The sequence below is a fragment of the Alosa pseudoharengus genome, unplaced genomic scaffold (genome assembly GCF_046254945.1).
Source record: "Alosa pseudoharengus isolate Yale_2024_CS ecotype anadromous, Long Island Sound unplaced genomic scaffold, YU_APseudo_1.1 YU_APseudo_1.1_scf_12, whole genome shotgun sequence".
NCBI classification, from domain to species: Eukaryota; Metazoa; Chordata; class Actinopteri; order Clupeiformes; family Clupeidae; genus Alosa; species Alosa pseudoharengus.
The window spans coordinates 39,030,259-39,044,207 of NW_027468587.1; the positions used below are offsets into that span (position 1 = coordinate 39,030,259).

At 40.9% G+C, this 13,949-nt stretch overlaps 1 protein-coding gene across 2 annotated transcripts in view; it reads right to left on the reverse strand.

The window, feature by feature from the left end:
• The window catches only part of aplp1 (amyloid beta (A4) precursor-like protein 1), a 170,900-nt gene that overhangs the window by 73,044 nt on the left and 83,907 nt on the right, over positions 1 to 13,949 (reverse strand). For both annotated transcript variants that reach the window (XM_076281227.1, XM_076281228.1), the window contains exons 5-8: positions 9,674 to 9,849; positions 5,242 to 5,480; positions 2,587 to 2,714; positions 1 to 75 (exon numbers count right to left, since the gene is read on the reverse strand). In XM_076281227.1, coding sequence (XP_076137342.1) covers positions 1 to 75; positions 2,587 to 2,714; positions 5,242 to 5,480; positions 9,674 to 9,849 — 618 coding nt within the window. The remainder of the gene's footprint in view (positions 76 to 2,586; positions 2,715 to 5,241; positions 5,481 to 9,673; positions 9,850 to 13,949) is intronic.

Here is a 13,949-nt window from a genome sequence, read left to right on the forward strand (position 1 = left end):
CTCATTCAAAGCTTGACGTTCAGACTTAGGCAAGTGTTTGGATTGGCTATCTGCATCTGCCCACTCCTTCATTATCTGTCAAAGATAGTCAAACATGAATGACATCATTTATTTGGAAAATCATTACATCATTATATTTTGTTGTCATTTCCAGATAAAGGGCAATCTAAATTAAGCACTTTGGTCACACTGAACAAATAAAAGTGGGATTTTAAATTAACCCTTAGAAAAGTGCAATACTGACTATCTTATATCCTTTTTTAAGCACAACCTATGCAATATGATTTAAGTATTGTCGGTAACACTTTATAATAACTACACACAATTCATAATTTATTAAGCCTTTGTTACTTATTAGTTAATGGTTTGTTCATCATTAGTCATTTCTTGTTCATACATAATTTATCAGTAAAGCATTTGTTCACACAGTTATAAATGGTTTGTTCATAGTAAATAAGCCTATCCAAAAAATATGTTTGTAAGTACATGATTTATACTTAATAAATAATTAAACAACCACTTATAAATGAAATCATTTTCCCATTATAAACCAGTTGCTAGCTATTACAAAATGTTTTGTTCATCATTAGTAAAGCATTGCACCTATGTTGATTCTCATAAATAAAGTATTTGTACACACAGTTATAAATGGTCTGTTCATTATAAGCCTATATCTAAAATATGTTGTTTATAAATTATTGTTAATACTTAATAAATTATGCAATAATATTTTGTTGATGAAGTAATATTTCCATTATTTAACACATACACATGCACTAATGATTAGTTAGGGTGAGGATACATATTTTATAAACCACTTCCTAATACTTTAAATGATGATTAACTCTAATTAGTTAATGATATTTTGTGAGCTTATCTAAAGTGAGGACTTTCTCTGCCTTGCAACACATTTTCAAATGAGTTGTAAAGATTACATTCACACTCATTCATTTAGCAGACAAGCGACTTAAATTGAAGGCCATTGACACAACAGTTAAAGCCAGGAATCGAACCCCCAACTTCAGGCACGTGCAGAGAAGGGGGGCTACAGGGGCTCTAGCACCTGCCCTTTTGCCCCTTTGATGTCCAAGTGCCCTTTTGACAAGACCCGTTTTTTACTTTTTAAAATTTGTAATACTTCCGCTAGTTCCAACGTGAATATTCGCTAAAATGTCTCATTAATAGTTTGTGAAATTAGAAATTTACCACCAATCCGTGACGTCATACATTCAGTTAACTCTCAGAAGGTGCACGCAGGCACAGTGCTGCAGGAGACGTTTGGGAGCACGGTAAGGTCACTTGGCAGTTAGCCTATCTGATAGGGGTGTGAATCTCTCATGTAAAAGACGATACGATTCACATCTAGATACATGGGCACGATTCGATACAAGAAAAGATACATGTTCATAAAAAACGATTCAGTGCGATTCGATGCAGTTCGATGCAGTTGAACAATGGAAAGCATTCTGAAAGATTTTTTATCATTTGCTTAAGGTGCACATTAATTTTATATTATAAATTATCATGGTCATGTCAATTAGGCAAAAACAAATGTGTGAATATGATTATCTAAACTGAGGTTTGTATCATATACTGTATTGAAATGAAAAAAGAATAGTCTACATTTCAGCCAAACAAAGCAGCCAAATACAACATGAAAATACATTTTTATAGACTTTATAGATTTTATAGAGTTATATCTGATTGTTTTCAAGGAGCTGTTGCCTATTGTTGAGGTAAGACAATACCGAAATAAAATAAAACGGTGCTTAAGACAATCTTGGCCTTGCGCTGTGAATGCTAAGATTATTTTGACAGGCCATAGGCTAAATAAAAATCGCTATTAGTCGGACGAAAAGCAGAATATTGAAAGAAGGGGGCACCAAGGCACAGTGGCCTGTAAACCTCTGATTTTCAAAGGGGCATCACGGCCAACGCAAGGGGCAACGACGGCCATGGCCGCCGTGTAATTCCTACCCTGCCGCTGACTATCAAAATACGGATGCGCTGTTTGAAGTTGCTGTTAAAGGGAATGACAGATGTAATTTTCATTGGCTTAAAGGATGTTATGCCCAAAACACACCCATGACTGATTAAGATACATAAGAACCGCCTTTTTGTGCCATTTGCCTGATGTTTGATTATGTTTGATAACAAAACCATCCCCAATGTGGACTGGACAAACCCCAAAATTTGTCGCCAGTGACCATGCCTTTTAGATTGCCAAGATATAGCCCATTGACACTAGTCATCATATGCCTATGATCTGAACACACATGGTTAAATACTTAGGCTAACGTTGCCAATCAAACTACCAAATCAACATACAATCTCCACTATATGTTGATCATTAGCATTTATTGATTATATTGTAATGTGAAGGGACACTTGTTATTGCTTTACAACTTATTTTTAATGTATTGCTGTGTATAGAAAATACTGAATTGAAACTGTCAGAGAAAACACTACACTATTGGCTGTGCACCTCAATATTAAAAATTAAGGACTTTACCTTTAACTGTGAGGGTTATGAAACAACTTAATATAAGATGCATGCAGTAATTACAAGTCTAGCTGTTGAATCACCTCATTTATACTCTTCATACGACGCTCCTCCAGAGCCATTTTGGCAGAGAGAAAATTGGCATGCTCACTGTCATCTCCAGGCATCTCAAAGTAAACATCTACTCCATCCGCTGATTGCAGAGTGGGTGCTAAATAAGTAGTAGGGCAAAAAATAAATACCCCACTTACTTTGGTCATTTTTACTCTCTGTTTTATTCTGACTGTGGTTAACATCTGTATTTTCAAGAAATATTTTATGCAACATTTGCAGAGCTGGCATAAATACAACACATAAAACAGAGATGTAAACGCCATCAAGTAAACTAAACACATTTACTAATCATAAAGGTGGCACATTACAACATACTAAATATTTGGCAATTGGCAAGATACATCTCACCACACAAACTCAAACACTTAAACACACTTCAATAATTGAAAACAGACGGTAACTACATTTTGTCAACCTACAGAAAAGCGCTGTAGGTACCTTGATAAACGCTTTATACTGTAATGCAATGTGGTGATTTCAAAGTCAAAGTCAAAGTCAAAGTCAAAGTCAGCTTTATTGTCAATTTCTTCACATGTTCCAGACATACAAAGAGATCGAAATTACGTTTCTCACTATCCCACGGTGGAGACAAGACATATTTTACCAATTTTAAGTCCACAGACAAACATAACATTCAAGTAAACAAAAAAGTAAGTAAATAAGTAAATAAGAGGGCACATATAATGAAAAAATAAGAGCAGCAAAATTTGGTTGAAATTGTGCATAGACAGTCAATAAAATAAAATACTAGTGCAAAGTCAGGCCAATAAGAGGCTGAGGTAGTTCTGTTTGACCTAAGTAAGAAATAAAGTGGCATAGTGGTGCAAGTTATGTAAGAGCAGCAGAAGTGTTGTGTTTCCAGGACAACAACAACAAGTTGCAAAGTGTACAAGTGTGCAAGTGGAGTGGTGCAGGCGGCCATTGTGGGTCCAATGTCCAGGATGTTATGTAGCTGAGGGTGGAGGGGGGAGAGGAGGGAGAGAGTTCAGCATCCTAACAGCTTGGTGTATGAAGCTGTTGGTGAGTCTGGTAGTGCGGGAGCGCAGGCTTCTGTACCTCTTCCCAGAGGGCAGTAGATCAAACAGATTGTGAGCGGGGTGACTTGCATCACTCACAATTTTGGTCGCCTTGCGGGTGAGGTGGGTGGTGTAAATGTCCTTCAGGGAGGGGAGTGAAGCACCAATAATCCTTCCAGCTGTGTTCACTATGCGCTGCAGGGCTTTCCTGTTGTATTCAGTGCAGCTTCCGCCCCACACAGTGATACAGCTGGAGAGGATGCTCTCAATGGTGCCTCGGTAGAATGTGGTCATGATGGCTGGTGGAGCACTTGCTCGCCTGAGTTTCCGCAGGAAGTACAGGCGGCGCTGAGCTCTCTTCGCCAGTGATGCTGTGTTGGTGGTCCAGGAGAGGTCTTCACTGATGTGCACCCCCAGGAATTTGGTGCTGCTCGCTCTCTCCACCACAGCACCGTCGATGGTCAGTGGCAGGTGTTGGGTGTGACCTCTCCGGAAGTCAACAACAATCTCTTTGGTCTTGCTGACGTTCAGCAGGAGGTTGTTGTCCCTGCACCACGTGGTCAGATGGTCGACCTCCAACCTGTATTGAGTCTCGTCGCCCTTGGTGATGAGACCCACCAGAGTTGTGTCGTCAGCAAATTTCACTATGTGATTGTTGCTGTAGGTTGCAGTGCAGTCATGCGTCAGCAGGGTGAAGAGCAGCGGACTGAGCACGCAGCCTTGGGGGGCCCCTGTGCTCAGTGTGATGCTGCTTGAGGTATTGTTGCCAACACGTACTACTTGAGGCCTCTGACAGAGGAAGTCCAGTAGCCAGTTGCAGAGGTAGGTACTGAGTCCCAGTTTGTCAAGTTTGCAGATGAGTTGTTGTGGTATTATGGTGTTGAATGCAGAACTGAAGTCTATAAACAGCAATCTCACATATGAGTCTCTTTTTTCCAGGTGGGTGAGGGCTGGGTGGAGGGCAGAGCAGATTGCATCCTCTGTAGACCGTTTGGCTCGGTATGCAAACTGGAAGGGGTCCAGGGTGGGGGGGAGAATGGATTTGATATGTGACATGACAAGCCGCTCAAAGCACTTCATGATGATGGGTGTCAGTGCCACAGGGCGGTAGTCATTGAAGCAGGATGGAGCAGTTTTCTTCGGCACAGGTATGATGGTGGCAGCTTTGAAACAAGATGGGACGATGGCTTGCTTCAGGGAAGTGTTAAAGATGTCTGTGAAGACACTGTGATTTCACTCCAACTCATGAATGATTCACACAATCTAAATCATTAGTAGAGCCGCAATAAATGAATGAACTCAGTGAGCCATAGCTCAACCCATGGATTTCTTCTAATATTAAAATGACATACTGTTGTCTTTCAGATGCTTATTATTCCAGGGCAGAGTAATTGTCTAGCACTTTAACTATACAGCCTTGGTTACTTATTAGCGGTTCAACCCAACCTGACAGACTGTATGGTATCTGACAGCCTATATGGTTTATGATATCAACATCTTTGCACAAATAAATATTACGGTATTATATACTTAAGTGAGATGGACTAGCAAATACATGGAATGTTGGACTAATTATAATGCGAGTGTCAGTTGGACTGAAATACTTACACACATTTTCTTGTGTCTGGGGAAGTGGTGTGACACTGACTTGAGTCACCTTCTTATGGTAAAAGTTGTCAAGGTAATCAGAGGTCTGACTGGGACCAGAGTATTCATCTTCAATAGCCTCTTTGGAAACAGCAGTATCTGCCCCTTCCTCTTTCTTCCATAGTTCTTTCTGACTATCATCAGACTCTTCATTCTCTTCATTTTCATGAATGTTTGTCATTGGACTCAGGGTTGTTGGGCTGAGAATGATGGTAAGTGAAAAATATATAAAGGAATACAGGCTTAATTACAAATCAATTCGATGTCATGAATGGGACATGAACATTTGAAATACATATAAAATATCCCTTTTTCTACCAACTCGAACAAGGCGCTACCTACAGTATGGTGGTAGTGCTAACTGGTTCAACTTACAAGCCTTCCATGAGCTACATAACCACCATAGGGGCACATCATTAAATCACTATGGGCTGTATTTTGCACCCGGCGCAAAGTTTAATTCCTTATTTTGCGCGTTTATTTTTTAAACAATGCGCCCAGGGGTGTGGCAATTAACAACTTAGGGAGTGGCTTAGCGCATTGTCTACAAATCGCTATTGTACAGCTGGTCAGAAGCCTATGGCAAGTTGTTTATATGTTATTTTAAGAGCGCGTTGTCAACAGTCATATTGGCGGGTGCACAACGCACCATCCTTCTATCATCCATGAACGCACACCAGCGCACGTCCATGCAAAACATTACAAATTGCACGATTACAATGGGAAACATATTAGAATAAAGATATTACGAAATACTGTACATCTCATGATGAGTAGTTATTCACCATCATTTGCAAATTGGTAATGACGGTTAAAAGTGATTAGGGGAGAGGCGAGAGATGCGTATGGAGCACAGCTGAAGACGTACTGTCACGAGATATAAGCAACTCCTCTGCAGGATAAATGTTTTTTTATTCAGTCATTTCAGCAATATTAGGGTAAGTGTTGCTTTTTTCAGCCTATGTTTTCGATGGTAACCCATTGTCAGTCAATAGTTTAAGTAACTGCATTTAACTGTCTTGTCGTTGACTGACACCATGGTGAAGTTTCACTTTGCCAATAAGTTTAAATAATAGTGGAGTGCAATGGTGAAAGCATGGTTTAGTGGAATGACTGACTATTCCATACGGTCTCGCAAGCAGCCTCCTTCAAATGCGCCGTTGAATGTCAAAATACAGATGCATTTATTTGACATCACGCTTTGCGCCGTTAAAGGGAATGACAGGTGTCATTCTCATTGGTTTAAATGATGTTACGCCCCAAACACACCCATAACTGGTTAAAAAACCCAAAGGAACACCTTGTTGTGCCATGCGCTCGACGTTTGATAACGAAAACCCTCCCAATGTGGACTGGGCATCCTACTAAATTTGAATAAGCTTTTGACGAGTGACGATGCGCTTTTGACTGTCATGATAGGGCCCACTATACGTGTATTTGTAGATATATATAATATGTACACACACACACATATTGAGCAGTGTGTGAGAAACTTTAAACTGTGAGGACATAGTTCAGTTGAATGATGTACATATGCCAATGCACACATCTAATGATGTATCACTTGGGATAAGAGTATGGCTGCTTGACCTCATGACTAGTATGTGTGATGGGACTTTTCCCTAGAATCATAGTGGCAACTGAACCTTTTTTAAAGGAACCATATGTAAGAAATGTATTTCAATTAATCATAAAATGGCCCTGATATGTCACTAGACATTAAGAAATCATGTTAATTTCAAATACTTATATCACTGACAACAGTAGTCCGGCCAGGATATTGTCATTTAAAAAGTGAAGTTGCAGCCCTCAACTGATGTTGATGTTGTCATGTTGTGTTTTGGCCTGATGCGCCATCCTCCACCTATCTACTAATTACAAAGTCAGTAGTGTTTCGGCATCCGGGTTGCCAGCTCTGCCAGTCAGGGGGGAGGGGGAGGGGATACACCGCTCTACAGTAATTTGAAAGTGATTGCAGTACCAGTTTTGGCCACAATCTTACATACGGTTCCTTTAACTTCACATAATCTCCCACTTCATCCAAGGGGGACAGTTAATTTCCAATGATCTGAGAGGCAAAACATTGCAAACTAGAAAAAGCACAGTACAATACAGTACAGCACAGCACGCCCCCACATAAGCGAACACACACAGAATCATAAACTCACAAAGTAGCACACACACACACACACACATGAACATGTGCACCAGTGGCGGCTGGTGGTTAAAAAAATAACGGAGGAAGGAATGTCTGCTTGATTAGCGTTAGTGGCAAATGTGAGGTTGAGATGGTGTTTGGTGGCATATGTGAACAATAGAGTATGTAGGCCGCCTACCCAGACACATTTATAGCAGCAGTATGTACTATGTAGCATTTTAACTGGCAATGTTGTGCAATAAATGCTGTTCTGACATTGACATGTAAATTTAGGTCTGGGAAGTCAGGGAAGATATGTAGGTCTAGTTATGAAATACTGTTTTCCAGATGTGCAAAATTACGGAAAGTCTGGAGGTTTTGCTCAGTGTAATACATTGGCAGAAAAGTCTATAATAATAAAAATAGACACTTGTTTTATAAAACCATGTAACTATTTACCATTAAAAATAGACCTTAAATGTGGTTATTTGTAACATGCTATTGTTTTTAAAGCCAAATCGCTATAATTTAAAGACAGGTTGTAGTAGCTAAGTGGGAATTTATGAAAGCATACTCGAAAGGCAAATGTTATTGAAGACGTCATTAAAGGAATGCATCATGGTCTGAAACATTCATTAACAATGTTACCATCCAAACATACATTTAGAACGGTGAAAACAAGAACATAACAACAAGAACCTTATTTAACAATTGTTTAGTTAAGGCATAACTTGGATGATTATAACAACGCATAAATATCCAAAACTGTTTTATCACCAAGTGAACTGTCCACGTATGTGACAGGCCAGCAGTAGGCTATGGCTGATTGTTTTCTGTGCTAACGTTACCAGTTAGCCATGAGTAGCCTATTTGTCTGACTAGCATTCAGTAGCCTACACTTACCATCTTGTTTTGGAATATGAATGTTTGCTTCCTTTTGTCTTCCTGCTTTGATAAACATTATCAGTGTATTTGAATGTATAAAAGATTTGAGATTGTCCTCTGATTCCATTGTACTGTTTATTTCACGAGCAAAAAACAAGCTTTCCGTTCAACATAAGATTCGTAGTTTGACTGCAGATAACCTTCTTGAACCGTTGCCGCTAAAAACAGCACCCCCTATCGCAATTGAAAATTACTGTACGGAGGAGCTTCCTCCCTTGGCCATTGAAAACGACGTGATTCACGAACCGCTGGGGTCCGAGGCGTTTATAATGCACTTCAATGAGGGGCTTGAGGAGGAAGCTCCTCCATACAGTAATTTTCAATTGCGATAGGGGGTGCTGTTGGCATTTTGACCTAGGGGAACGATTTTGTTCATTCAAAGTGTTAAAAATAGTAATATTAACAGTAATTTATCAGATTAGTAATTCACTTTATATATTTTTTATTTTTCTCTGAAATTTTAGGGAGGGTGTTCCTCCCTTTCCTCAATGAAGGAGCCTCCTCTGATGTGCACACACACACTCACTAACTAACATACATACACACAGAAGCAAATACACACACACATACACACACACTCACTTACATGAGTTGCAAGAGTAGGGGATGAAGTAGGAGATTGAGACGAATTGACAAGCATGATTTATTTTTGCGGAGAGAATGTGCAAGACTGGGTGTCGACCATATTTTGTACCACTATGCGGTACATCTGACTTACTTGACTTATGCTTTTAAACTACTATGTGGAGCATAGGCAGCTGACAATTTGCATCCCTCCTTTTTTCCATTTCATCCTCCTGGGGGTTTCACCTCAGTGCTTGCCTGGTGAGATGTTTGCTGGATCCTTGCGTATAATGTGTCCGATCCAGTTCCATTTCCTTTTTACATCTCCATCTTTGGTGGCAGTTGGTTTGTGCACTCCCATAGCTCTTCATTATTGATTTTGTTTGACCACAATAATTCCAGTATTTCCCTTAGGCATCCACTAATGAAACTTTACATTTTTCTGTCTAGCATCATTGTTGTTTTCCATGTCTCTGCACCGTACTTTTACATCTTGCTCCACCCCTTTATCTTGTAATCTGATTTTGGCATTGCTCTTGCTACTGATTTTCATAACTTATAATTATAATTCATAAGTCTTTTCTATGTTTATTCTCAATCCTAACTTTGCGGCTGTTGTCAAGCATTGTTAATTTGTTCTGCATTTCTTCTCTTGTAAGTGATATGTGGTACATCTAGTTATTAATAAACATCATCACCTCAAAATGTCAGTGACAAGGTTTCAAACAAGACATAAAGATCACTCACCTATGGCTGGTTTGGGTCAGGCTCATGCGTTTAAACACACCATCCACATTTCCTCGCTCTTGTCCATTGATTCCTGCTCTGCCTGGGCAGCAAACAAATTCCACCCCCCTGAAATTATTGCCGCATGGTATCAGCATCCCATAACTATGAAGCTCCAAACTATCTTCTGTGCATGTCTGAGAAAAGAAAAAGACCATGAAATATTTAGCCATATCTGCTAAAGCAGAAATCAGACAGGTTACAACATGCTGCATGACTCAAGCAGCAAGTGGGACTCTAGAGTGGTATCTATGCTTAAACATAACTCTTTACTCTTGAACCAGAAAATAGTTGTTTTTTCCTGCGAAGTGGGCATGTCACTTTACCGTTCAGAGGGGAGAAGGCTTAAAGGAAAATTCCGGTATTTAGCACTTTGAGTCCCTTTTCTGGTTTGTTTTGGATGAACTAGAGTGGTGGACACCGAAATTTTGACGATTGGTCCTGTCTCGACTTTTCTGACTCACTTTGAATCGCCTTTGACTACTCAGAGTGGCTGCCAACAGGCATGCTCAAACATGTCCTAAAACAACCCTTAACGTTCGTTTTCAAAACTGTGCAACTCACCGAGTGGTTAGTCAATAGTGAAAGTAACTGCATATAACTGTCTTGTCATTGACTGACACCATGGTGAAGTTAGTTTCATTAAGTTAGTTTCATTAAGTTAGTTAGTCTCACACAGATTTGTTGAGTAAGGAGAAGAGTGAATTGCAACAGTCAATACGGGAGGAAATGAACTACTGGTCGAGAGTTGAGAGTAGTCGTTGTTGCGTTGTTCATGGATATTTTGATGAGTGCCAAATGGCGTTTTTGCCATCTCTCTAACAGTCAATCCTCTCGTGGGGGCCACTCTTGATTTTGCCATCACCAGAGCACAGTGGATGTTTCCCCTTTGATTGCAGAGTCTTGCGTATGAGCACTGGCCATAGCCCACAGTACATGCGTCGGAGAAATGGTGTAATTCTGCCTTGATGACTTCTCCAAAACTAGCAGGTTCATAGCAGCGGGGTGTACTTAGTTCCTTTAGATTAGCGAGATCCTCTTTCCAGCGCTCCCACCGTGGCTTGAGCACAGGGCTCATCCCAGCCAGTGCCCTGTTTACACATTTCCTGCAGGATTCTTTTTCCACCTAGTAGCACAGGTGCAATGAACCCAAGGGGGTCGTACACCGAAGCGACTGTGGATAATATGTTACGTCTTGTGGCAGGTTGATCTTGGAGTTGGATTCTGAACTTGAAGCAGTCAGATTCTCTATGCCACTGGATGCCTAGTGTTCTTTCTAATGGGACATCATCAAAGGTGTACTCAACATCCTTGACCTCTGCTTGTTCTGATGCAGGGATGCTTTCCATTACGGTTCTATCATTGGACATGAATTTATGCAACCGAAGGCCGCCCTTTGCACAAAGCATTCTCGCCTCTGTGGCTAGTCTTATTGCATCCTCTGTGTTGAGAACACTGGCAACGCCATCATCAACATAAAAGTACTTCATTATGAACTGGGCCCCAAGAGGGTATTCATCACTGTACTCTTGAGCTAGGTGTTTCAATCCGTAGTTTGCGCATGCAGGTGACGACGTGGCACCAAAGAGATGGACTTTCATGTGGAACACGTCTGGTTTTCTGTCTAGGTCACCCTCCCTCCACCAAAGGAAGCGTAGGTAGTTTCTGTCAGGCTCATTGACATGAAACTGGTGGAACATTTTTTCCACATCGCACATCAGTGCTATGGGGTGTTGACGAAATCTGATGAGAATGCCATTCAGATTGTTGATCGATCAAATCTGGCCCTTGGAGTAGGTGATCATTTAGGCATGTACCCTGATATTTTGCTGAACAGTCAAAGACCACGCGCAGCTTTCCTGGCTTTTTTGAGTGATATACTCCGTGATGAGGTAAGTACCAGGTCTCTCCCTTAATGCCATCTTCTATAGTTTCCTCAGTATCTCCCCTGTCTATAATTTCCTTCATGAAGTCGGTGTAATGTTTGTGGAATGTCTGATCTCTGGATAGCCTTCGTTTTAAGTGGTCGAGTCTGATAATGGCTAGCTGTGTATTGTCGGGTAGTGCGGGTCTTCCTTTGAATGGCAGGGGCATTTCGTAATGACCATAACTGTTTTTCTTTATGTTGTCTTTCATTTTGTTTAGGAACAGGATGTCATCTTGTGACACTTTCTTACTGTCTTCACTGGTGTCTTTAAAGTCACTTTCTAAGATACGAATGACATCTGCTGGAGTGATCGGGGGGAGCTCTTTAACAGCTACTCGGTGACATAGACTGCTTGTTTGGGACATATCAAGGCGTGCTGGTGAATATCCCACTATACTCCATCCGAGATCTGTCTGTATGCCGTAAGGTTCCTCATCATCACCCACAATTATCTTTCTGGGAGCCATAGCCATTGAACAGTTATAGCCTATCAGCAGACCAATCTCGCAGTCCTGAAGAGGTGGAATTTCTTTAGCGATACCCACAAGGTGTCTCCAACTCTTGGCGGTCTCACAGGTGGGTATGTGAGTCCGATTTACTGGTATGCATTTTCTTGTGTAGGCAGGTGGGAGATCAATGTGATTACTGTAGCTGAACTGTAGCTTCTCACTTGAAGGCCTGTTACTCTACTACTTTGCAAAACTGTGCCTTTATCTAACATGGTGGTCAGCTTCAATCTAACAGGATAGGAGTCAGCTTGAAGAGCATCACTCACTGCTTGATCAATAAATGTGGTGTCACTTTGAGTGTCAAGTAGTGCGTATACTAATTTTTCATTGTTTGGATTGTTCTTTGTAGACACCCATACTGGCACAATCATACAAGTATTAGTAGTCTGACCTGAAGCTACATTTAGAGCTGTGGCGCTTGCATCATTAGACACTTTATGTGGATGAACTGATGGAGTAGGCCTTGTATGCTTCACAAAATTGTGGTCGTGTAGACTAGTGGGATGCCTGCCTTTGCAACTGTTGCATGTGTGTCGATGGCGACAGTCTTTAGAATTATGCCCTGGTCGTAGACAACCATGGCAAAGCTTTCTTTCCTGCACAAATTTCTTACGCTCTTCCAGGTCTTTAGCTGCGAATTTAGTGCAATTGTAAATCTGATGTGTACTGTCTTGGCAGAATGTGCATGGTGGCTTTGCATGTGGCCTTTCTGTTTTACTTTGGTTCTCATTGTTTGTTTGTGTGTTTAACACTCTAACTTTCCCACCGTTGTTTTCTTTCAGGTTTCTTTTCTCCATAACTGTGTCTGAGGACCGGAGAGCATAGAAGGAAGTTACAGGGTTACATGCGATTTCTGCTTCCGTTGCCACAAATGCAGAAAACTCTTGAAATGTTGGGATGTAAAAGTGCTAAAAGTCTTGTAGGTGTGTGTGTGTGTGTGTGGGGGGGGGGGGGGGGGCATGAGTGCTGAGGAGTGAATGAGTGCAAAGTCAGTATAGTGTGAGTTCAGAGTTCGGCCTGGGGTTAAAAACTTCTCCTGAGTCTCTCAGTTCTGGCTTTGTGACTACATAGGCGTCTTCTTGATTTCAGCGGTAGGAATAATCCATTGTTAGGATGAGAAGAGTCCTTCAGAATCTTTTGGGCTCTTAGGAGTACTCTTCTGGAATAGATATCTTGTAGAGCAGGGAGTTGAGTTCTTATAGTACGTTCAGCTGAGCGCACTACTCTCTGCAGAGTACTACAATCTCTAACTGTGGAGTTCCCATACCAGGTGATGATGCTACCAGTTAGAACACTCTCAACCGCTGAAGTGTAGAAGGCCTTCATGATGGATGTCACCCCCTGTTGTGGAGAAAGGGTAGTGAAAGGAGGATGTAGCACAACCAACATATCACTTCTTTTCTGGGCGTGTTCAGACTGCAGACTGTTTTTTTTTTTGATGTAGAAACTTTGAATTTCCTTAGCTGACGAAGGAAGTAGAGTCGTTGTCTGGACTTCTTCAGAACATATTGAGTGTTAACAGTCCATGTTAAAGGAATTATCCAGAGTAAAATGCACTTTAGATCAATTTACGGATGATTGGGAGTACATACGTTGAGTTGACATCCAAATCATGTCATTCGGATGTGTTTTAAGAAAGTTCGATGTTACCGTTTTTAGTCAAAACTCGTTAGCGTGGAAGTGAGAAGGGCATATTATTTCGCCGCTACAAAACGCTATTTTTATACCTCTTCTACAGTTCCAAACAACATTACACTTACGTGGTAGTGAGTAGAGGGTCCCTAAAGCCAAACCGAAGTAT